The sequence below is a fragment of the Canis lupus genome, chromosome 28, assembly GCF_003254725.2.
Source record: "Canis lupus dingo isolate Sandy chromosome 28, ASM325472v2, whole genome shotgun sequence".
NCBI classification, from domain to species: Eukaryota; Metazoa; Chordata; class Mammalia; order Carnivora; family Canidae; genus Canis; species Canis lupus.
The window spans coordinates 35,391,386-35,414,458 of record NC_064270.1 but is presented as its reverse complement, the minus strand read 5'-3'; the positions used below and the strand labels follow the sequence as shown (position 1 = coordinate 35,414,458).

The window sequence follows — 23,073 nt, the reverse complement described above, 5'->3', positions numbered from 1 at the left end:
AGAGGGATTTTCTCTGAATCTATGATAACTGAAGCCAAGAACCTGAGCCCCAAGTGAGAGTATCTTAGGCCAACACCAACAGGAAGTGAAATGTTATAAAACCCTAGATACTAACCAGGGAGTTCCCCAAAGGGAGGCAAGTGTGTGCTCCTTGTCATTTAAACTGTCCAGACAGAGGCAAGATAACTACTTGGGGGTATTTGAGGGAAAGAATTCCTTCTTAGGGTGTAAGGTTGAGCCAGGGGCCTGTAGGTGCCTTCTTTTTCCAATATCCTACCAACCCAGACAGAGCCCAGCGTCACTGGCCAACATGCTGTGTGGATCTCAGACAATGGGGTTGGTAGGAAGTGAACACACACCTGAGTGGTTTTCATGCCTTCTCGTTCCTGATGAACTCAAAGTGGCTACAGAAAATTCACTGTTTGCTTAATTTCCCTGATTATCAAATAGACACAAACACACCAGCCTACATACCTCTGGAAGTGGTTCCTGATGACTAATATTGTTTATGTCTTGGAACTCTTGATAAAATTGGCAAACGGGAGAGAGGTAAATCTAGACTGGGAACCCTAGGGTAGGACTGAAGAGACCTGGGAGCCCCTATTCTAATACCAGTGGTTTTGGGTAATGCAGACGAAGGAGTAACCTCTCTAGTCAACTCTTCTTCATCAAGAAAATGAGTGAGTTAGTCTTTTACCTTCCCTCCTTCCATCCATCTGTCCATCCATCTGTCCATCCATCTATTCATATTCATTCTCTCCACCTCTCCATCTATTTATTCATTGTTTGTTCCACTCATCCATCCATCCATCCATCCATCCATCCATCCATCTTTTCATCAGATCATCTACACATCCACCCATCCTTCCTACTTATTTGTTCACATAGTAAACAAAATTTTTTGACTCCTGTGCTTATTGTTGTGAGGAATGCACAGATTATTAGGAAGACCCTACAGCTCTAAGAATTATGTGATTCTGGGGGCACAATAGCAAGACCTACTTTCTGATACTCCCCATAATTTTGTGTGAAGCCTTTCAAATTGGGAAGTCTTCATGGCAGTGTTTAAGGATATAAGCCAAATTACCCTGGAGATATTTGAAAATCATAAGTAGAAGTGATATTGTTAAGAGCTCAGCAAATCATTTCAAAGGTTTTTTGGGGTTTTTCTGTTTTGTTTTGTTTTTCCCTTACCGGGGGTTTGCTAATAGCCTTTCCTTGATTTATACCTTATTAGCAATTTCTAAGTTTTCTCTTTTGCTGAGCTTGTTCTTTTGTGTAAATCTTTTCTATTTGGTTCTCATTTATGATCCCACATTCCTGTCCAGAGAGTGGTGTTTTTAATTTTCTCAGATGGAAAGAAACTTCCTAAGCAAGTGGGTGAATTAATCCCAAAAGCCCACAGTGAGGGGGAGGTCAGGCCGCCCAGCCACCCTCCGCCATCCATCACCCATTGTAGAACTTCCAGGCGGCTTTTCATCTGCAGCGTTATCCCAACATGGTCGCTCTCTTACCCCATAAGGTCCCCCCTCGAGAGCAGCAGAGTGGATTAAATGAGATCACATGTCTTTGTAAATTGTAAATCACTCCACAAATACACAGCAGCAGGATGACTGTTATTATTTAGCTCACGCGGCCTACATTGTTGAGGGCCTCTTCCAGGATCCCTGCTCGAATATGCTGGAAAACACTTCCAGGGCCACATAGCAGTCATTCAGCAATGCACCCACAGTCTCTGTGTGAATGGCTCGTTGTAACCTGGCCCATGACCAAACACCAACCTTCCTCCCTACTTCCTCTCTACGACTGATTCAGGCATGAGCAGCAGACGTTCAAGATGTCCTTCAAGTCTTAACCTCAAAGGTGACTCAGAAAGAGATGAATCCGTGACTGCTGTCATGATATTCAGGTCTCCCTGAATCAAAAAGAACCAAGCATTGCAGATGGTTCAGTATTACCTTGTTTATTCTTTATCAAGACATTCCAGAATCCTAGCTCCGAAACATTCCCCAACTGCCATCATTGACAAATGGGACTCAGAGCCCCGGGAGAACCGAGCTAGTGTGCAGGCCTGTTAAACGCGGTGTCACGACTTCAGCTGAAGCTTACAGGAATGGTCGGAGGGGGTTCCTTACAGGTCGTACCATTAATTACCGCAAGGCCTGGAGTGTGTGCGAGCATGTGTTTTATGTCTTTGGATAGTTAACATTAAGACCTGCCTTGGAAATTACTCTTTGGCAAAAGCAGTATCTGGGGATTCGTGTGGGAGTTTAAACTGAATGGAGTCCCCCCGTTAATGAGCTTCTTGGAGCCTTTGGGCTGAAAGGGTTGAGGACATAAATGCCACATTTATGGGAGTAAAAAAACATGAGCAGTTTGAACACGTTTGGAAAAGAATATTTAGCATAATTGTAAATGTCACTTCCCAGAGTGGACCCAAAAAAAAAAAAGCAGTATTGGCATTCAGAAATTACTCAGAGCTTCCTTTATTTCGTGCGGGAAGTTTTGTGTTAGAAAGAGTCGGAGCCTCTCGTGGAGGGGAATGTGGGTGAGTGTGGGACACACGCTAACCGGGCTGCTGCGACTTTTCATGTGCTCTGATGGACGTTGGGGTGACAGCCATGAACGGGGCAGACACTCTTCTTGCCTCGTGGGACTTGCACTCTCTTGGGGAAGATAGATTTGAAAAACAATAAACTGAAAATCGCAGGTGAAGAGGAGTGCTTTGAAGGGAAGAGGGTGGAAAGGAAACACATGGGCTAGGGCCCCCACTTTAGTTAGGGACTCAGGGAAGAGCTGTCCTGGAGGTGACGTCTAGGTGGAGACCGGAAGGGAGAGCGGGATGGAGAGGCTGCAGGGATGCGGGGAGGCCGTGCGCTTGGGCAGAGGGGACGTGGCTGTGCTGACCTGAGGCCAGGGTTTGTCGGGGCTGGGTCAGGATGGGGCCAGGCCTGGCGGCACAGGGAGCTGGTGCTGCCAGAGAGAAAGGGGGTGGAGGGGAGCCAGAGCAAGCAAAGCCTAGTCCACCAGGTAGGAACGTGGTTTTGTCCCCAGAGCAGTGAGAAGTCGTCAGAGGGTTTTAGGCAGGGCAGTAATATGATCTGACTTACCTTTTCAGATTCCTTCACTTCTAAGATCACCAGCATCTGAGCTATTATAGCTTCCCAAATTAAGGGCTTTGTGTCTACTTTAAAAAGGCAGGGTGTGCTTCTTGTAAAAAATAATAATAATAAGTCAAAGCGATAGGCTATAAATTCTAGTTTTATTTTCATGTAATTAATAGGCATTTGGAATGCAATGAGAAGGGTCCTGCATCAGCGCACCAGGTGGTGCCTCACACACACCCCACACTCTCGCCTCTCCCAGCTTGCATACTTGATGTACAAAATGCTATTTTGCTTAGGATTTCACTTTGCTTTTCCTACAATGAGCAGCCTTCAAGGACTCAACTTCAAAGAGCCGTGGAAGAGCCCTTTCACACTCTGTGTGTGTGTGTGTGTGTGTGTGTGTGTGTATACATGTGTATGTGTGTATCTGAAAGGAATCACTGCATAGTTTTCATGCTGATGCTCGGATTAGGGGTTTGGAGCTGTTTGGGTTTTGTTCAGTCCAGACTGGCAAGCGGCTCCTGAGCAAAGAATGTGCTCCCTGGCTGCCAGGGGAGAGCAGCGTGTTGCGCGCCGAGGATAACGTCGGCTGGGAAATCAAATGAGGGTGACCCCTTGCTCTCCAGTGGTGTAAATAATTTACGTTTAGCTGAGGTTGGACGTTTCAGGAATAACCTTTACAACGGGATCAAATAACCGTGTTTAAGCAGAAAGCACTGCCATTCTGCGTCCTCAGAAGTTTGTTTAATTGGCTCATTCAGTTCCATTTAATTCAGTTCAGGAAACAGTCGTTGCATACCTACTGGCTACACAGCACTCTGGATGTGGAGCACATCTGGATGGCCTCCACCCAGGTCCAACCTTCCCTGATGAAAACCAGGAAGACATCAGGCCTGCCTCTGACTCAGGACCGGCCCGCTGCAGGAAATCGGGTCAGGCAACCGTGGCGAAGCCACTCGTTTACTCAGCGAGCAGTCGCTGTGCCCCAATGTGCCAGGTCCCAGGGAGCAGGGTGGGGGCACACACACACACACACACACACAGAAGGCAAGAAGGTTCTGGGAACTCACACTGTGGTGGAGCAACAGCCAAGTAAACTGCTGATGACATGTAGGAACCTCAGGACTCCGACCGGGGAGGTATTGGGGGGCCATGCAGCTCTCTGCAGCCTAGTCTATCGACAAGGCCCTGGATGTCATAGCGTCTCCCCTCGAAGTGTATGCCTCTGCAAGGTTAGGAGACGTTTTTTGGACCTAACCATAGTACCATTTCACGCTTAAAAACAACGACAACGACAATTCATCGCGAACGAGGAGCCAAAAGTTGGAAGGGGTGGCGGGCAGGGAAAATGAGCTAGAAGTGGGGCCAGCCTGAACCCTGAGGAACTGAGTGAGGTTAGGTAATGGGTTAGCTCCCATTACCGGAAAGCTGGATGTCTGTTTGAGGAGCCCTCTCTCTGAAATTGTGTTTCAAGGAACTAAAGTGAACGGTTCAATGGAAGATTCCCTGGGCTTTGGGACATGGTTAGGAATTGATAGAAATCTGATGTACTAGGGAAGTCCACACTCTTTGTAGAACTTGCATCCTTGAAGACAGTGCAAAATACACATAAGTAAAACTCATGCCCTCCCCCCTTTGAACTCTGAGGAACTGAGATCATGAAATACATTTATCATAGAGGATTTTATAAGAACAGGGTTGTGGGAAATCGCTTTCCCATATTATCTCTTAATTTAAAGGTGATTTTTTTTTTTCTCAACAAAAGGTTTAAGAAAGGCTTCACTTCATTCCTCAGAGTAGGGGGGCGGGGAGTGGAAATCTCCCTTCAAGGAGGGAACAAAATGAGGAACTCTGGTAACATTAAAACATTGCTGCTCAGAATCCGTTTAATTATCCAGCCAGAGTAATTTCGTTGGCTACATCCCGACATTATCATCCAGGGGAAATGAACTGGCAAGAGAGGTTCTGGAAGAGAGTTCAAGAGGATGCACCACCATGGAGGATGGTCTTGCCCTCTCTGTGTAATTAGATATTGCTCACTGTGAAGTACAGGAGCTTGTCTGCAATTAATGCAGAGCTCGGAAACTAAAAGTCACTGCCCAAGGTCACAGTTGAATCGTCCTCCTTTCTTATGCTGAACAGAAAACAGAGAGGGTCAAGCTGGGGAGATGGGTCAGCATGGCCACTGCTTCTTAAATATCCAGTTTGGGGGGAGGGGGGGTAATGCACATAGGAAAACTTGACTTTGACCCTAGAGGATTGCATTACAATGTCCTAGTTCGTCAGTAAACCGTGTGAGGTGGGTCTGACTATGCCTATTTTAAAGAGATCTGGGGCTCAGAAAGTTAAATGAACTGCCAGCATTTTCCAAGCTACTCAACGGGAAGCTCCAGGACACAAGGCTGAGTTGCCAGGTGCCAGGCCTCTGCCTTTCCACCTTCCTATTACCCCAAATAAAAATTTGCAGCAGCCAAACCTCAGAAAGAGGAGAAGGGGATCTCTCCTGGGGTGATGGTCAGAGAAAACCATGCTTCCAGCTGCAGGCTTCAAGGGAGCTCCCCATAGCCAGGCTCCGCGCATCAAGGCTGAGGATGAGTCGTGGGGAGCTGTGCAATTCAGCCTCCCGGTGTATTTGCCACATGGACCTGACCCCAGCCTTGTTTGGGTTTCCTGTGGGGACTGAAGCCCTCTCGGCAAACAGCGGTGTCCCTGGACAACTTCTGGGAGGCAAGCTGCCCCAATTTTAAACCATTTAGTTTTGCAAACTTCCTTCAACTTGTGTTACAACAGCAGAGAATTATTTCCTGTCATTGCTCGTTAATCCAGCATTTTATTTGTGGTAGAACATGTGTGAAAACATTATAGCTGAAATTCAGCCAATGCTTCCCTCCCCATCACACACACACACACCCCCAAGGCTTCCTCCTCTCCCCAGGACATATGGCACGGAGGCTACAATGTGAGGTCAAGGGGAAACTTAGGCCTCTCTGCAACCAACAATATCCAGCAGATCCCACTTCAATCCCTCTAGGTCGGAAATTCTGTGTGTTTTGTTCTTGCTAAATCCCCAGCACCTAACACAGTACCTGGCACATAGCAAAGTGCAATGAGTACTTCTTGAATGAAGGAATGGATGGCTAGAGGGATGAGTTGGCGAATGAATGCATAATGGTGACTGGAATGATGGATGGATGGAGGGAGGGATGGAGGGGTGGAAGGAAGAAAAGGTGGATGAATGGATAATGGTGAGTGGAAGGATGGATGGATGGATGGATGGATGGATGGATGGATGGATGGAAGAAAGAAAGGATGGGTCAGTGGATGAACAGATAATGGTGGTTGGAATAATGGACAGATAGATTGAGGTGAGCACAGCACAATCAGATGTATGCAGAGCGAGGCCATCTTTCTTCTTTTGTGTGATGGCTGAACCTCTGGAGAGAAGATTCTGAGGCCATTGTCTTTTATGATAAGAGCTGAGAAACCCCAGGGAAATGGGAGGTAAATAGGTGGCTGAGTCCATTGCTCTTTCACACACACATACCTGGAAATCAGTGTGACAGGAGCAATTTGCTTTCAAACAGTGGAGTCCTGCCCAAAGTGGCTTCTCCTGAAAGCCTTTGCTTAATTTAGCTGAAGTGGGAGGAGAGGGATCAAAAGTCTGAAAGTAGTGGTAAGAGTAAGGCCCCGTACACTTCTCAGACCACCTTCCAGTCTGCAAAGAACTTTCATATCTCCTTTCCCATTTAATTGTGCCCAAGAGAAAAGGGAAAATACCTCTGTTTTCCAGAGGAGGAAACTGAGGCTTAGGAAGCCTAGCAGCCCCACAGCTGGTCAGAGTCAGACTCTAGATGTCAGCCCACGGCTTCTGGTTCCCGGCCCGTTCCTCCACGCCTCCCCACGCGTCTCTGAGCAGAGGAGCCTGTGGTTCCCAATCGTTGGGTGCAGGGGTGTGGGCTGGGGGTGCAGCCAGGGGTCAGCCCTTCATCACTCTCGAGTTCTGTGTTGCCTGATGGCAACCCCAGAGTCAGGAGCTCCGTGAGGCAAGAACGGGACTCATGCAAACTTCAGGCCCGGCTGCGTAGCTTGGAGGTACCTAGCATTACTTCTTTTTTTTTATCATGTTTGATTAAAAGTGTCTTCCCTGTTACACACTCACAGAGCCAGCAGTAGCAACTGGCGTCATCTGTGCAGGTGTGTCTGCAAACTGTCCCCTTACTAACCTCTGGATCTGTTTGTAGGCGCCAGAGCCCGGTCCCTGATGCGCCCCAGGCAGACAGGGGCATTTTTATTTTATTTTATTTATTTATTTATTTTTTTGTAATGAAGCTGAGAAACTCATCTAAGACACAGCCTCTGATGGTCTGAGCCCCCTGCCCTTCAAGACTGGGCTCAGGAGGGAACAGCCTTCAGCACACAGAAGTGAGGGGCCTAATTTCTGGTAACGTCTAGAGACCTCCCGTGTACCGACCAGAGCTCAGTTGCTATCTCTTTATTAAAAATTCTCGGAAATTACATTTGTGCTTTAATTGGTTTCCAGGGAGGAGGAGCAGAGGTCAGAGGTCACATGTAAAAACATGAATTATAATGTGCCGCAGATGGCTTCATTCTGAATCCCAGGTGTTTGCTATTAACAATGGAAATGTCCTACTAAGGACGTTTTTGATCATTTGCCCCTGGTCTGGTGCTTTCCCTCGCCTTCTGCGGCCCATCTGGTGGGCTCACTGGGTCAGCGCTTGGCCCGAATGCAGTCACTTTCCATTCCTGGAGTTGACATGGGGAATCCCTTCCGGCCACTGTGGGTCTCGTCCTGTGGTGTGAGCCGGCGTTCTCCGAGTCATGCCCGATGCACCCGAAGGTGAGCAGAATGCGGACTTGGGACCCACTTCCGCCCCCCCCACCCAACTCAGGGGAGTCTTCCAGCAGGGTCACGCTGCTTCCCGGGTGGAAGACCCCCTCCTTGCCCACTGCTTGGGGCCAGAACCGGCTCACAGCCTCCCCCAGGGGGTGCATTCTGGCCCGTGCTTGACCTCAGATGTGCCGGAAAAATCCCAACACCTGGCCTCTGCTTTCCATTACACCAGAGACCCCCAAGCAGGTGCTTGAAGGTGTACTTGGAGTAACGTGCAGGAGCCTGGGTTTTGCTTCTGCCTTTACCTGACCCCAGGGAGCCCAAGGTCTCTGGACGGATGTCCATCCATTGATGCTAATTCTCCTGGCTCAGCCATTTGTGCCAGGTCCTGCCTGAGACTGCCCTAGGCCCCCTGTCCTGGGAGTAACTTCTGGAAGCCGCTCCTAGAAGCCTCTGCTGTGGAAGCAGAACTTGGGATGTCAGGTCAGAGAGCTGTGTTTTGAAACCTGAAAGGACTGTGCCAAGGCACATAACCTCTTCGAGCCTCAGTATCCTCATCTGCAAAATAGAAACAACATAATCCGACTCACAAGGGTATGAGTAAGAATGCCCACGGAGCTCCTGGCCCATAGCAGGGGCTTGCTGACCACTGCTAACTGCTCTTAATATTTATGCTCATTACCCCTTGACCTGCAGGCAAGAAGCACTGCAGTGGGACGGCCTCCTTCAGCTGCTCCTCTATCCTGCCGGGCTGCTGGAGACTGGGCCAATCCCAACAGCACTGCCTTCCTGCTGGCACCTAAATTCTGTACATGCTGATTGAGAGTTTTTAGTCCTGGGCCTAACTGTGAGAAACATAAAAGATATTTTTTGAAGATAGCCCTAGAAGTTTTGGTCAGAAATTTGAGCACAGTCCATCCCAACTGTGACCTCATGCACCCTTGCACTGCAAACGGGTCTCCAGCTCAACTAGAAGAGACCATGATGATCATGTGATGGGGTTTGTGCTCCTGGAGAGACGAGGAACATGTAGAATCAGCTCCAAACTGTAAATTAAGGGGTTGTTTTGGGGGACCCCTGGGTGGCTCAGCAGTTTAGTGCCTGCCTTCAGCCCAGGGTGTGATTCTGGAGTTCTGGGATCAAGTCCCACATCAGGCTCCATGCAGGGAGCCTGCTTGTCCCTCTGCCTGTGTCTCTCATGAATAAATAAAATCTTTTAAAAAAAAAAAAAGTTGTTTTGGGAAAAGTTCTTCAAGCTAGTTGTGGAGTGAACGATTAAAGAATGAGTCATGAGATCATGTTCTCAGGGCACAGAGGTCAGGTCTGCTGTGTTTGGGGTCACAGTCCACCCTGAGCACCGGGCTGGGGGGTACGTGGTGGATGCTCACATGACTTGGAAAAAGCTTTCAGGATCTGCTGACAACCATGGCTGCGTGGCAGGTCAGAGCCAGCCAAATGTGTTTTTGTTTGTGTTGGTGGTTGCTTATGTTCCTAAGTTCCTGTTCTGGTCGAGCTAGAGAAAACCTGGCCCCTCCATTCTGGAGCTGGGTCTTTTTGCTCCTTTCACACCATATATGTATTAAGTTTGAGGGATTGTACTTAACTGCCTAATCCTCCTTTGGCCTCCGGCATCCTTTTCCTCTCAAGTTGACACGTACTTGTGGTTTACAGTTTAAAGATTGCTACGTTTGGGCCACAATTATGATAAATTCTGCATCCTAGCAAAAATGTTCCTAAGTCCTTGAGCGTACAAGGCATTCGTAGTCAGTAATTTGAAGTAGCCAAAGCAGCAACTCTAAAAAGAAAGACACAGCTTCTTCCTATGAATACTGACAACTCGCACCTCACGGAGCCGTGAAGTTAACTGGAGACTTGTCCTGGTTTTTTTTTTTTTTTAATATTTTATTTATTTATGACAGATACAGAGAGAGAGAGGCAGAGACACAGGCAGAAGCAGGCTCCATGCACCGGGAGCCCGATGTGGGATTCGATCCTGGGTCTCCAGGATCACGCCCTGGGCCAAAGGCAGGCGCCAAACCGCTGCGCCACCTAGGGATCCCGACTTGTCCTGTTTTATCCTAACCCGTGGCGCGTGAGGTCATTGTGCTTACCCCATTCTATGGATGTGAAGACTGAGGCTCAGTTTTAAAACTTGGCTTTAGTTTTGGTAGACGGGGTGGTCAGACTCCGTCTTCCACGTTCAGTTCTTCTCTACCTGTTCCGAGCCCCACCCCCACCCCCCAGGCCTGCTGGATCAGTCACTTCTGCTGTCAGGAGGAAATAAAACTCCACTCTAGCCTGCAAAAAAGAAATCAGTGGGAAGCAGCACATCGGCAACATATTTTCTAAAACTAGCTATGCCTTAATCATTTATCAGCTGTGGGAGAAGTGAGACGGCGGCTGTTGTTTTTTTCTTTTCCAATCAATTGAAGCAAATCTGGAAGGCTTCCCATCCATCCCGGTTTCCTGCAACATTGGCTTTTCCTGTCACACAGTTGTGTCAGCCGAGCACAGTTGTATTCTCAGCAGCTGCCAGGCCACTTCCCCTCCTTCCCCGGGTCACTCCCATGTCTTTCCTGTGGTCAACACACAGACCAATGTCACCCCCAGAACTCAGAGCTGCGAAGGGCAGGGGTGTCTCAGGGAACCGGGCGCACGGTCACCGACAGTCCCCGTGAATCCAGCCCTGTCACACCTGCTTTCCCAGGCTGCCTGGTTTCCAACAAGAAAGGCCATTGTCTCCAGGTAATACCCGGAGAGCTTTTGCAAGACTGGTAACTCCCGACCTCTACTGTCAGAGCTGATAAACTGGCTTTAGTAGGGTTCACCCCAAAAATATAGCAGTGAAATGCACAACAGGTGCCTGCAAGCAAAAAATTTTCTGACTGCAGATTTGTCAAAGTAAAAGTAACCCCTAATAATGTTTTCCTTGGCAGCTTTGTGACGGCTAAAATATTAAGCCTTGTCTGCATTTACAGTGAAAAGCCATAAGTGGCGTTCCTCTTTTGAAAGTGGGTTTTGTGTTTTGGGTTTGTTTTTTTTGTTTTTTGTTGTTTTTTTTTTCCCCAGAATCTCCCAGCTGTCTGTTTGGTCCACGTATTTCCAACCTTCGTAGTTAAAAACTAGAGGCAAAGGCGGCTATGTGTGATGGAAGAGGTCACATCTGGGCAGGAGCCAATCGCTCTGGCGTGGCGTCCGCCCGTGAGCGGAAAGCAGCACTTTTCTGGGGCCTAGGTAGAGTCATTTGAAAGTGTTCTTGTGCAGAGGGCAAGTATCTTGCCAGAAGGACTTCTTTTCTAAATAATTCTCCCATTTTATCGCTTTACACCAGTCTATCATTGCTATATGTCAACTCAATTAGCTGCCGCCCTGACATATTTGGGATAATTTACCAGAACTATTAAAAAGCGTATTGTGATGAGCTTCCTGAAAGCTCTGGGAGGAACTGAGGCTTGTCGTTTTAAACCACTGACCCTGGGCTGCAGAGGATCTTCGATGTTATGGGCAACTACGTGGCTCCACGCAGTGCTCTTTTCACCAGTGGGAATCCAGCTCTACCAGGAGACAGAAACAGTTCGAACCAAAGGAAGGAGGAATTACCATATGGTGGAGTTGGAAGCAAGAGGAGAGTACTTGCTTAGGAATAGAAACCTCATGTTTTATGACCAGAACCTTCCTTGGCTCCTTAATTAGTATGACGTGTGATGATTAGTTGGTCATTCTGGTATGACACTGAAAGATATTTGAAAATGTATTCATGATTTGAATTTGACCTTTAAAGATGACAGATACTCACGGGGCATTTTTAGCACCTGCCTAAAATCACGTACTGTTTTCAAGATGCTGTACATTGGGTTTCCTTAAGAAATGGAAACACAGCGTAAAACCAAACTTTCTAATCTGAGTGCATGAAAAGGTGACCTACGATGCACCTAGATTGTATTTCTCCTTTTCTGACATAAGCAGATGTGGGTTTGTCCCTATTACCTTAATGCCACCTGAATTTTAAATCTAGGTCAGTTGCTCCCAAACCTTAATTTTGATAAGTAGTGTCACAGTGTGGATGAACCTTGAAAACATTATGTTTAGTGAAAAAAGCCAGACAAAGGTCACATAATGTACAATTGCATTTCTATGAGAGTTCCAGAACAGGCAAATCCAAAGAGACAGGTTCGTGGTTGACAGGGGCTGAGGGGAGGACTGCTTGATGGGTATGGGGTTTGTTTGGGGTGATAAGGAAAATAAATGTTTGGGGCGATGGTGGCACAACATTATGAACATACTAAAAGTGACTACATTGTATACTTTTAAGTAGTGGACTTGACATTATGTGAATTTTACCTCAATTTTTAAAAAATCACCTTGAGGGCTTATTAAAATACAAGTTGCTGGGCCCCACCCCTGAGTTTTTCTGACTTAGTAGGTCTGGGTAAGGCCTGGACATTTTTGCATTTCTAGTAGTTTGCCAAGTGATGCTGACTCAGGGCCCGCACTTTGAGAACCACTCATCCTGGCGCATGTTGGACAGTGGGAGGATTTGTCCTTCGTATTTAAATCAGTACATTAGGGCTTATTGATCACTGTCCACATTCCAGGCGTTCCTACAGGTAATGCAGTGTGAACTGCCCTCAGTAATGAGGAAGATGGGATTTTTAAATAACTGAACTCAGAATTAAATCCAGTGTCCGCCATTCTCTAACTGTAAAGTCTTAAACCAACCCTTCCTCTTATTGGCAAAATGAGAATAGTACCTGTCTCACTGGATTGCTTTGAAGTTTTAAGTCTAAAAGCAAAAAAAAAAAAAGAATATTACTTGAGAAAGCACCCACCATGCCACCCAGCTTAAAGAAGTTTCTCCATACATATTTTTAAAAATACATCTGTTTATATCAACTAAATATAATTATCTGCATTATAATTATATACAATTTGTTTTTATATACATTCTGTATTTACGTGGATAAGCGTGCAAAATATATTTATTTTATGTATATGCAAATATATGTCCATATTCTACTTCTATGGATGGAGAGGCAGTGTGGGGCATGGGTGTGTCCGATAGTTCCCTTGGCAAAGGTTCTACAAGGGGACAGGGAAGGGCTCCAGCCATATTTGAATTATTTGATCCTCCTCAGAGCTTTGAACATAGTAATAGCCTCTTGAAGACTACTTCTTGAGTAAATAGGTGGGTGATTCCATAAAAAGAGTAGTGAACAAACTACCCAAAAGGTTTAATTCTGCTGTCATCCAAAGCTCAGAGGCAGAGTCGGCACCTAGGAAGTGGGGTGATGAGCTTGGCCGCGCCAGGCATGTTCCTGGTATCATTCTTTTACGTGTGACTGAGTTGAAGAAGTAGCAGTCTTAATAATCACTGGGCTGATAGATCCTGTCCATGGTTTCTTGACACCGTCTTGGGGAGTAGCTTCCATACTGTGTTCGTGGTCCATTGGCACATTTTTCACAAGGATGAGTGAACTGTTCTTTGACTCCTTAAGCCAAGACCTCAGTTATCCACTAAGCATTGTGCAACCATGCCTATTTGGATGTCAAACATTTTCAAATATGTGTCGATTAGGATTGTATTACAATTAGAGGAATCTAATATTTGGTGCCATCAAATTCCTTTTGGAGATTTGAAATCATTTTACCTCACTAAATTCTGTTTACTGGAGGAAGGCCCATTAGGTTATATATAACTTTTTTTTTAAGATTTTATTTATTTATTCATGAGAGACAGAGAGAGAGAGAGAGAGGCAGAGACACGGGCAGAGGGAGAAGCAGGCTCCATGTAGGGAGCCTGACATGGGACCCGATCCTGGGTCTCCAGGATCACACCCTGGGCTGAAGGCGGCATTAAACCCCTGAGTCCCCGGTCTGCCCTATATATAACTTTTAGATATTCTCTATTTGCTTGTCATTCAAAAATAGTTTGTTCTGGGTGGCTCAGTTGGTTGAGTGTACAACTCTTGGTTTGGGCTCAGGCCATGATCTCAGGGTTATGAGACTGAGCCCAATGTAGGGCTCAGCACGGTCTACTTCAGACTCATTCTCTCTCTCTCTCCCTCTGCTCCTCCCTCCTGCACATTCTTTCTCTAAAATCTGTTTTTTAAGTTTGCTAAAAAGGGAGACAATAATAAGAATTTGTAGTTCTTATGAAAAATACTTTCAGCTGTTATCAGTACCTGGTCCATTCAGGGCAGAGTCCCACCACTGCCACTTAATGATATTTGTTGGTAGTCTTCTTGCCATTGGCATGATCTCAGGTGGCCTAGGGGCTTTCTATTGAGCAAATTCCTCTAGTGCAGTCATATCTCTCCACTGGATCTTTGCACCAGCTCTTCCCTGTGCCTGGAACATTCCTTCTTTAGATGTGCCCACAGCTTGGTCCCTCTCATCCCTCTGGTGGGAAATTTTCAAATGCTACCCCCCACCCCCAATGATGTCTTTCCCTACCAGCCTTCCTAAAAGTTCTGTTCTTCCCACACACAACCTCTCCTTCTTGCCTGTTTTATTTTTGTCTTTGACACCCTTTTCTAGCACACTTAATTGGCCCCCTTACCTTATGCAGCACCTTCCTGCCCCACTGGAGTGCTAGCTCCATAATGGCCAGGATTTTTCTGTTTTTTTCATCCCCCTATTTCTAAGAGAAATAGAGATTCATTACAACACAGATAAAAGGTGACAGCATCTCGCACGGGCACACAAGCATAGTTTCGCCAGCAAGGATCTCCTCTCCTTTCCCAAACACTCTGCAGTTTAAATCCTAGACTTAAACCGATCCCATTCACCTTATTACTGTCTCTTCCTTTTCTTTCATGTCCTTTCCCTAAAACCCAATATGTATTTATTTTTGCAAGACAATGAGATAGATGTCTAAGCTGGAACTGGAGCTAGTCTCGGCCCTCTAGCCTCTGGAGGACATCCTCTGCCCACTTGGGAAACAGGGTGATTCATACCACTCTTTCATTGGGCTTCTCTCAACTACTGTTATTCTTGCTCTAAACCCTTCCTGAGATGTACAGGTGATCCTAGTGTCTTTTCTAATGAACTGTTAAAACATTCTAGAAATCAGTTCTTTTCCAGAACGAACGAGTAAGAATTCATCACAACACTCAGTTACATAGTACATAAGAATGACGTTTGGTCTCCTGGATCAGGCCCTGACATACATAAGTGTCCTAGGACTCTCAACTCAGAAGAAAGTCTGATCTCCTTGCCTTGATGAAACTTATGTCTTTGCAAAGCGAAGAAGTGCTCTGAGTTCCCTCTGTAATGTACCCATTGTCTTTTCAATACAAAGCACTTCTAAATTGATAAAATTAGAATTTTCTTGTGATCATCATTTGAAGCTATTCAGCATCATTTTGGTATCAAGAATGATCTGTCTGACAAGGAAAATTATAAAGATTTCAAAAGGAACTTTGTGACGGCACTATAAATAAGTCCTAGTTTATTATTGCCTTTCCATCCAAGAGCAAGATTTGCACTTCTTAATTTATTCATAGATTAGAATTTTACTCCAGAGTTAATAACCTGCGACTGATAGAAAACACTTGGGGTGGGGGGTGAATAAGACAGCGTTACCAGTTTATTACCAGGAAATTATCCTGATCTCAAAATATTGCCAAACTGTATCAAATGGTGGCCAGCCTGTCATCTTCAGGAAAATGTAGCAGCTTGCTTTGGTTTGGCCAATTGATTAGGATCCAGTTGTAAAGTCATCCTAAACGTCTGTGTGGAAAGAAGATGTTTAGGCTTGCTGGTCAGCAGGCCCCTGCTTCCTCACTAGGTAATAAAACCTTCTGGGTTTCTGGCATGCTTGTCCCTTATAATCACTGCTGCCTCAATATAGGAGAAAATGCATTTGAAGAGAGAGGGAGATACTCTACTTGTGTTAGGTGACACTAGCTGCTGTAGGAAACAAGCCACTGATTTTTGGTGGCTTACCGTAATCGAGGTGTGTTTCCCTTCCATATGACACCCCGGGGCTCTAAGCTACAGGTGGCTTCCCTCCCAGCAATGAGTCAGGACCAGTGGCATGTATGGCTCTTTCACCTCCTGGGACATTTGGAATAATACCCTGAGCTCAGCTGGCAGAGGGGAAAGAAAGGACCTAAGGAAGAACTCACTTAACTATATTCAACCAGAAGTGTTCCACATCACTTCACCTCTGCTCACGTTCCACTGCCAAGAATTAGTCATATAGCCCACCCTGGAGTGGGCACGGTGGGGCGGGGGGGACCAGCCTGTCTAGACCATGGAAGGGAGGACATGAACTTTGCAGGGCAGTTGGCCAGCTTTGCCGTATCCCTTCGTCGCCCTGGTAGTTTGAGACAAGAGCAGGACCTGCATTTCTGGCCACCTCCATTCTCTCACAGCTATGCTTTGGGAAGCAGTGATTTGTCCCTGGTAAACCCACACACCAGTTTCAGCTGGCCCTGACCTCCAGTGGGGTTGTTTCCATGCGGCCGTGGAATTGCTAAATGCAGTCACTTGTTCTCACATCTTCTTTGTACTTTCCACTAAGGACATTGGTATGTGTTCATATTGGAAACCGCAGGTCCCAAGAATGCAGTTTTCATTATATCATTTCATACAGAACTGCTGATAATCGTCTGTAACGAGATCCTGGCTAAATTTGTTGATGGGAAAACCATCAAAAGGTCATTTTTTTTTATTTATTTTTTATTGGTGTTCAATTTACTAACATACAGAATAACCCCCAGTGCCCGTCACGCATTCACTCCCACCCCCCGCCCTTCTCCCCTTCCACCACCCCTAGTTTGTTTCCCAGAGTTAACAGTCTTTACGTTCTGTCTCCCTTTCTGATATTTCCCACACATTTCTTCTCCCTTCCCTTATATTCCCTTTCACTATTATTTATATTCCCCAAATGAATGAGAACATATAATGTTTAGAAATTTCACAGAGGAAGACATAGACATGGCCAACATGCATATGAGAAAATGCTCTGCATTTTTTTTTGATAGACTACTTCCTCCTTGGTAGTGTTGGTGCCATAGAGGAATGGGTCCCAAGAGGTAGCTGAACACGCCCCGTGTTGGGCAAGGTAGTTAAGCCTTGGTTGGTGGGGACCAATGGCGGCCACATTGGGCAGGTGTCATTGGTGGGTGCCATGGGTGGGTGCTCTGCGCCTCGACCACTGACTGTCCCAGTCCTTCCCTGCAGGTTCCCATTCCCCATGGTGTTCAGCAGCTGTAGCAAGAAGGACCTGGAGGCCAGCCTGGAGAAGGGCATGGGCATGTGCCTCTTCAACCTGCCCGAAGTGAAGCAGTCTTTCGGAGGCCAGAAGTGCGGGAACGGATACGTGGAACAAGGAGAGGAGTGTGACTGTGGGGAGCCTGAGGTAAGAGACACATCCCGGGACCCTTGCCTTGCATCTGCAGCTGGCAAAGGCACACACGCCGGGAAGAATGATGCAGCAGAAAGTGCTAGAAACTCAGGATGGGAGTGTCCCAAATGGCCACCTCAACGACCAGCTGCACAGGCCGGGGTGGCCCTCTTGAATTGTTACGATTGCGCACAGAATAAGTTGTAGTGCTGGTTTTAAAAGATCAAGGATCTCCTCTATTGAAGGACACCGTATAGGTGAGGCGAGATGAGGACAGAAACAATAAAAAGAAAAAAAAAAAATTAGCTGTGGGTTTAACAGAGAAGAAAGCTTTGGAGTGCTAGCTTCAGATGGCTAATAAGCATCATTTCTTTCTCTTTGCAAGGCAGGCAACCAGAGGGGAATTTGAATAAGCAGCATTCATTTTGCACCAAGAGCCCCCCCACCCCAACCCCCCCAAGCTGCAGTTCCCTCCGATGCCACAGCCTCCTCTGTATGCAGACCTGAGGCTCCGGGCTGCTGCCTCCTGGCTCGTTAGCTTTCAGAAGCAATAAGCGGAAGCAGGGAACATTTTTATCCAGCAACGGGCTCGTCTAACCCTGTTTTCCAGCCGATGTCAGGAAAATCTCTGGTTTCCTTAGGGGCCCCAGATAGTGTTCATCAACATAAAATTATAACGGCCACGGTTTTAATCTCTGAATAATCTCTAGAAGGAAAGAGAAAGGCAGAGGGGACACAGTGAGACCTCCTGGTAAAACAAGTGCCTCCTGGAAGCTTGGAGGAGGTGGTGTTTAGAATAAATCAAAGCAGGCAGTTTGTACTGCAAGCAGTCTGCATGTGGGATTCCCTCCCCGAGAGCTGATGCAAGCTGAAATGGTAGACGGGTTCAAGGCGGGCTTGGCTGGACTCGCAGACAGGCTCGGCGAGGGCTTAGCAAGAGCATGTCCTGGAGAGCCGCTCTGAAAGGGGGCTCCCGGGTGGAGGGAAATGTGCAGAGACCCTGGGATAGCCCTCGAATTCCTGTGTTTATCAGACAACTGGTCCTAGAATCTCCTTCATCTGCTTAATCTCTGGGCCTCTGTGGTTTCCCATACCAGCAGGCCCAGTCTTGGTCTCGGTCTGGCCATTTCTGCAAGAATGTCGGAGTGGATAAGTACCAGGGGATGGGCCTGCTAGGGGTGGCTCCAGCAAATGTTTGTGCGCCCTTTCCAGACCTGGGATTCATCAGCGATAACAGCACTGACCAGAGCAGCAGGGATTTTGCTCACAATGTGCGGGGGGTGACTGCTGTACAGGAGCCAGTCCTCGTGCAGGGGGCTATAGAAACCCTTCTTAAGATTAGCGGAGGAAAACTTGAAACTGTCACGGAATGGGGCATGCAAAGGGGAAATTCCTTAGAGACTTTGTTAATTACTTGAAGAAGAAAATCAAAATTAGTTTAAATTACTCATAGTTCTCAGGAGAGGCCATGTGGACTTAAAACGGTTCGTCTTTGATTTGAACTCCTTGTAATTGTTTATTTAATCTAAATAAATTTAACAGCTCTTCATAGAGCCCTGAACTCTCAGGTTTAGAATGACCATCAGCAATCACTTGCCCCATATTCTAGTACCAGTACCGGCACTGCTGCCACCCTCACCACCACCACCACCACCCCACCACCATTATCACCCTACTATGATCGCTGTCATCTTCATCCCTACCACCACCACCATCCCTACTGCCATCACTGCCACCACCACCATCACTGCCATGACCTCCATCCCCAGCATCCCCATCAGCACCACTATCACTACCATCACTGCCATCTCTACCACCAGCATCCTCATCACCACCATCCCATCAGCAAGTCTGTGAGTGCCTCAAATTTGCCAGCCACTGATGTGATCCTCAACTTCACCGCCATTGCGGAGGCATTGGCTTTGACAGGGTGCTAACTATCTCTCCAGGCAGGATAGTGTCGCAGGACAGCACTGATTGAACCAAACTCTCCTTATGGAGACTATATGCCTGCATATAGTCCTCAACTGTTTATTTCTATGGTTAGGGTCCTTATTTCACAGGATAATTTCTTGATATTTGAATAGAACTGTCATTTTCCTCATCCAAAGGCCTTTTGTCCAAGAAATCTTCCAGAGTCACAGGCAAGGCTTTGCTTCAATTTCCAGATCTTTAGTTTTTGCTTTAATTTTAAGCTGTGTCCAAGAGCGTAACAACCCAAATCCAGTTTCCAAACTGCTATGACCAGTCAGACCTGAGCTCCGTTCACCTGGGCTCTTTATCCCCCTCCCCAGTGCCTAGACCCTGGGTGCTTCATGTTGACCCACACACCCCCTGGCCCACAGAAGGACTCAGTGTGTCACCACATCAGTGAGCAACTTCCCCAGCTCACAACTGGACCCAGCTTCTGCCCCATGCTCCCAGAAATAATTCCCACTGTTTTCAAGAAGCTGCACTGTAGACTGATCCTGATCCATTGTGATCAAGGATCTGTCTACCGCCCACAACCCAAGAATGACAGGGCCTTTGCAGAGAGTTCTTCTAATGGCTTCATTAGTCTTTTTTCTTTGGAGACTTAGGGTTCATTGGCTCTGTTGAACTTTTCTATTGAGTACTAAAATAATCTGTATCAACAGATGAAGAATTTGTCTCTTCTGATAAATACAGTACTGCAGAAGAAATAGATCCTAGTAGTTAAGAAGGCAAGTGGCTGCTGAAGCCACTTGTACAGGGCATGGGATTTACAACCACCATAGGGATATCCTGACAACTCACTCATTCATCCAGCTAACAGGGTTGGGAAAGCAGCCTTATCTCCTTGTTTAAAGTCAATAGAATGCCAGTAGCCTGCAAATATCTTTTAAACTTAGTTATCTTTCTCACATTATCAATCCCCTTTGAAGTCAAAGCCATTCTACTTGGCTGCATTTCCATTTGAGCGGCTGCTTATATTATTTGGTGATTTGGTCGGGGTGGGGAAGTAGTTCTCAAAGAATCTTAGGGCCTAGTTTTCAGATGGCTGATTTAGCTTAGGAGCTCAGGTAAATCTGTAATTTAGTTAGTGTCTCATTAGTAGAGCCATTTAGACTTTATTGAACAGGACGACACTGCTGTATATTTGATGGCACTGGTCAGGAATGCAATCAATGGACTCCTTTAAAAAAAAAAAAGAAAGAAAGAAAAACAGGTTCCTAAACTTTTTAGGATGATAAGTCCATGAGTTAGAAACCCTTACTGTTAAGAAAGTTACAGCTATGACTTCTGGTTAGCAGTTTTATTGTGTATATTAGACATTCTGGATGTTTATGAAGTCCTTGAAAAATTTAAAATTTAATAACTTTGGATGTATGTACAATAGGAGCAAATGGTAAACACCAAATGAGAGTGAAATTCACAGCCTTATGCAGGGTATAGTTCAGAGATCTAGAATAATCCTAAATCTTCTGGATTATCAACAGGATTTTATCAATTGCATCTATAATACTAATGATAAATTCATTTACAGAAAATGGTTTTCAGGGGTAAGCAACTGTACTATTAAAATAGTCCATGATTGGCTTCACTCTAGCTAATAGTATGCACATTATTCTGCTCACGTCCTGTAGTAAATAAAAGGACAATGATAAATTAATACTAAAGACTCAACTCTTCCTTCTGATAATTCCGTTTCTCTTAAAATGTGTAAACTCCAAGTTATTAGAATGCTCTAAAGTGCAAGGACTTCCTGAACACCTAGATAATATGTATAGACCTTTTGTGGACAGCTAAGCGAAAGGTGTCCATACCCTATAGTTTTTTGTTAGAAAAAAACGGGTACTTGGGAAGCACAGCTCAATGAAGGAGGTCATTTTCTCTCATTTCAGAGAGAACAAATACATCTAATATTTGATGTGGGCACAGCCCGCAGCCCTCCTGCCAGCATCTTGGTCATTATACTGTGCATTTCAGATCTGAGAGGTGCCCTGTCAGGTGAGGCAGCTCACCTGTGCTGAGCAAGAGTCTTGGCTACAAGCATTTGGTCAGATTACAGGGACCTGTGGTCCAAACACAATTGACTGGACTTCATTTCCTGCCAGCACGCCCCAGATGAAAAAAGTCAGGATTTGAAGAGTCAAGTTTGTACGCATCTCTGTGTATTTTTAAATAAGTATATTCAAAGTATTCCGGTGACCCTGGTACAGTTAGTTCACTGCACTAAGTTAGACCTGCATTAATCAGAGACCTCCCTGCGGAGCCCCAAGTGCAGCCAACGTGGCTGGATTCGGTAGCCAGCCTTCCTGTGCAGGCTCCCATGGCCTTGACGAAAGGTGTCAAGGGCTACTGACTCTTCCCAGGGATCACAGACCCCATCAGCTCGTAAACACTTAACAGAGGCTTGGCTTTCTTACAGATAAAGATGCTCTCAGTCAGGCTGGTTTTCAGTTCAAGGGCCAGGCCCTCTGGTTCCTCCTTCCCTTTATAGTCACCATCTTCCGTGAGTAGTTGCCCCACGCGACCGTGTCAAATGAATCCCACTCCCCTCTCCAGGAATGTATGAATCTCTGCTGCAATGCTACCACGTGCACCCTGAAACCAGATGCTGTGTGCGCACATGGGCTGTGCTGTGAAAACTGTCAGGTGAGTCCTCTAGACCCCAAGGCCACCCCCAGGTTCAGGTGGTTCCACTCGGATGCAAGACAAGCAACACGGCAGGATGGCTTCCCGACACCTCTGCACCAGCTGGCGTCTCCCACTGCCTGTTCTTACTGTCACCCCATCTTCATGTGAAATGCACACTTCAGCATTGAGTCCTCTGGGATAAGTTATTTATTTATGGGTGAAAAGCAATTTTTCCACAAAACTCCAGCTCAGCGTTAAATGTTCCAGTTGTGCCATTGCAGGCACGTGAAGTCCCATCACCATCATGAGACCCACTGGAGAGCCAGGCCCCACCCTGGTCACCCAGCCCTGCCTGATGTTCCAGGGGTTTTATGTCAACAGCTTCATCCTGAGGTCCTCCTAACACAAGGTGCTTGCTGGCCAATGTAGCCCGGCCCAGCCAATCTCAGCACTTTCCTACTTTAGCCATTCCTGCCGCCATGACTGCATTTGTTTTGGCAATTCCAGGGTTTGTCTCATTATTCAGAGCTGAGACCCGACTGACTAGAAGCCTGAGCTTTTGATTCAAAGATTCCAAGGATAGACTTTATTTCTTTTTTAATTAAGCAATTGATTTTGGCATTGTGCTCGTAGGAAACTCCCTCTTAGCTCCCCCGCTAGAGCACAGTGATTCAGAAGTGCATTACACCATCCCAGGCCCAGCTTGAAATATCCCACCTGCCCTTTCTACTTGTGATTAATGCCTGGGGAACAGTAAAGGAAGCTGGCTGTGGAAAGTGCCAGAGATGGGCGGAGGGTAATTCATTGGTTGTGTAGCCTCTGACCAACCACTCTGTGCCTTTATTTCTTCAACCACGTAAAGATGAGGCATTGGCCAGCGGTCCCGAATGTCTTTTATTGCTCCCTTGCTTCGCTCTTCACTCCTCTCGGTGATGTCCTGCAGACAGGTTTCCAACTCCATGATTTGATGACAAAGTGAAATATTATTGTGACCCAGCCCTTGGGATGATTTTTGTCATCTTGGCCACAAGCACTAACACTGTAAGTGCACACCATTGTAAAACACATGACGGTGCTGGCGACCAGAGACCTTCAGAATTAAGGAGCCTACCAGCCAACACTCCCTTCCTACTCCTCCTCGAAGTGACAGGTGCCAGCAACCA

At 46.4% G+C, this 23,073-nt stretch overlaps 1 protein-coding gene across 1 annotated transcript in view; it reads left to right on the top strand.

Annotated features, from left to right (window-relative positions):
* The window catches only part of ADAM12 (ADAM metallopeptidase domain 12), a 331,074-nt gene that overhangs the window by 255,584 nt on the left and 52,417 nt on the right, over positions 1–23,073 (top strand). The window contains exons 12-13 of the mRNA XM_025467614.3: positions 17,149–17,326; positions 21,839–21,928. Coding sequence (XP_025323399.1) covers positions 17,149–17,326; positions 21,839–21,928 — 268 coding nt within the window. The remainder of the gene's footprint in view (positions 1–17,148; positions 17,327–21,838; positions 21,929–23,073) is intronic.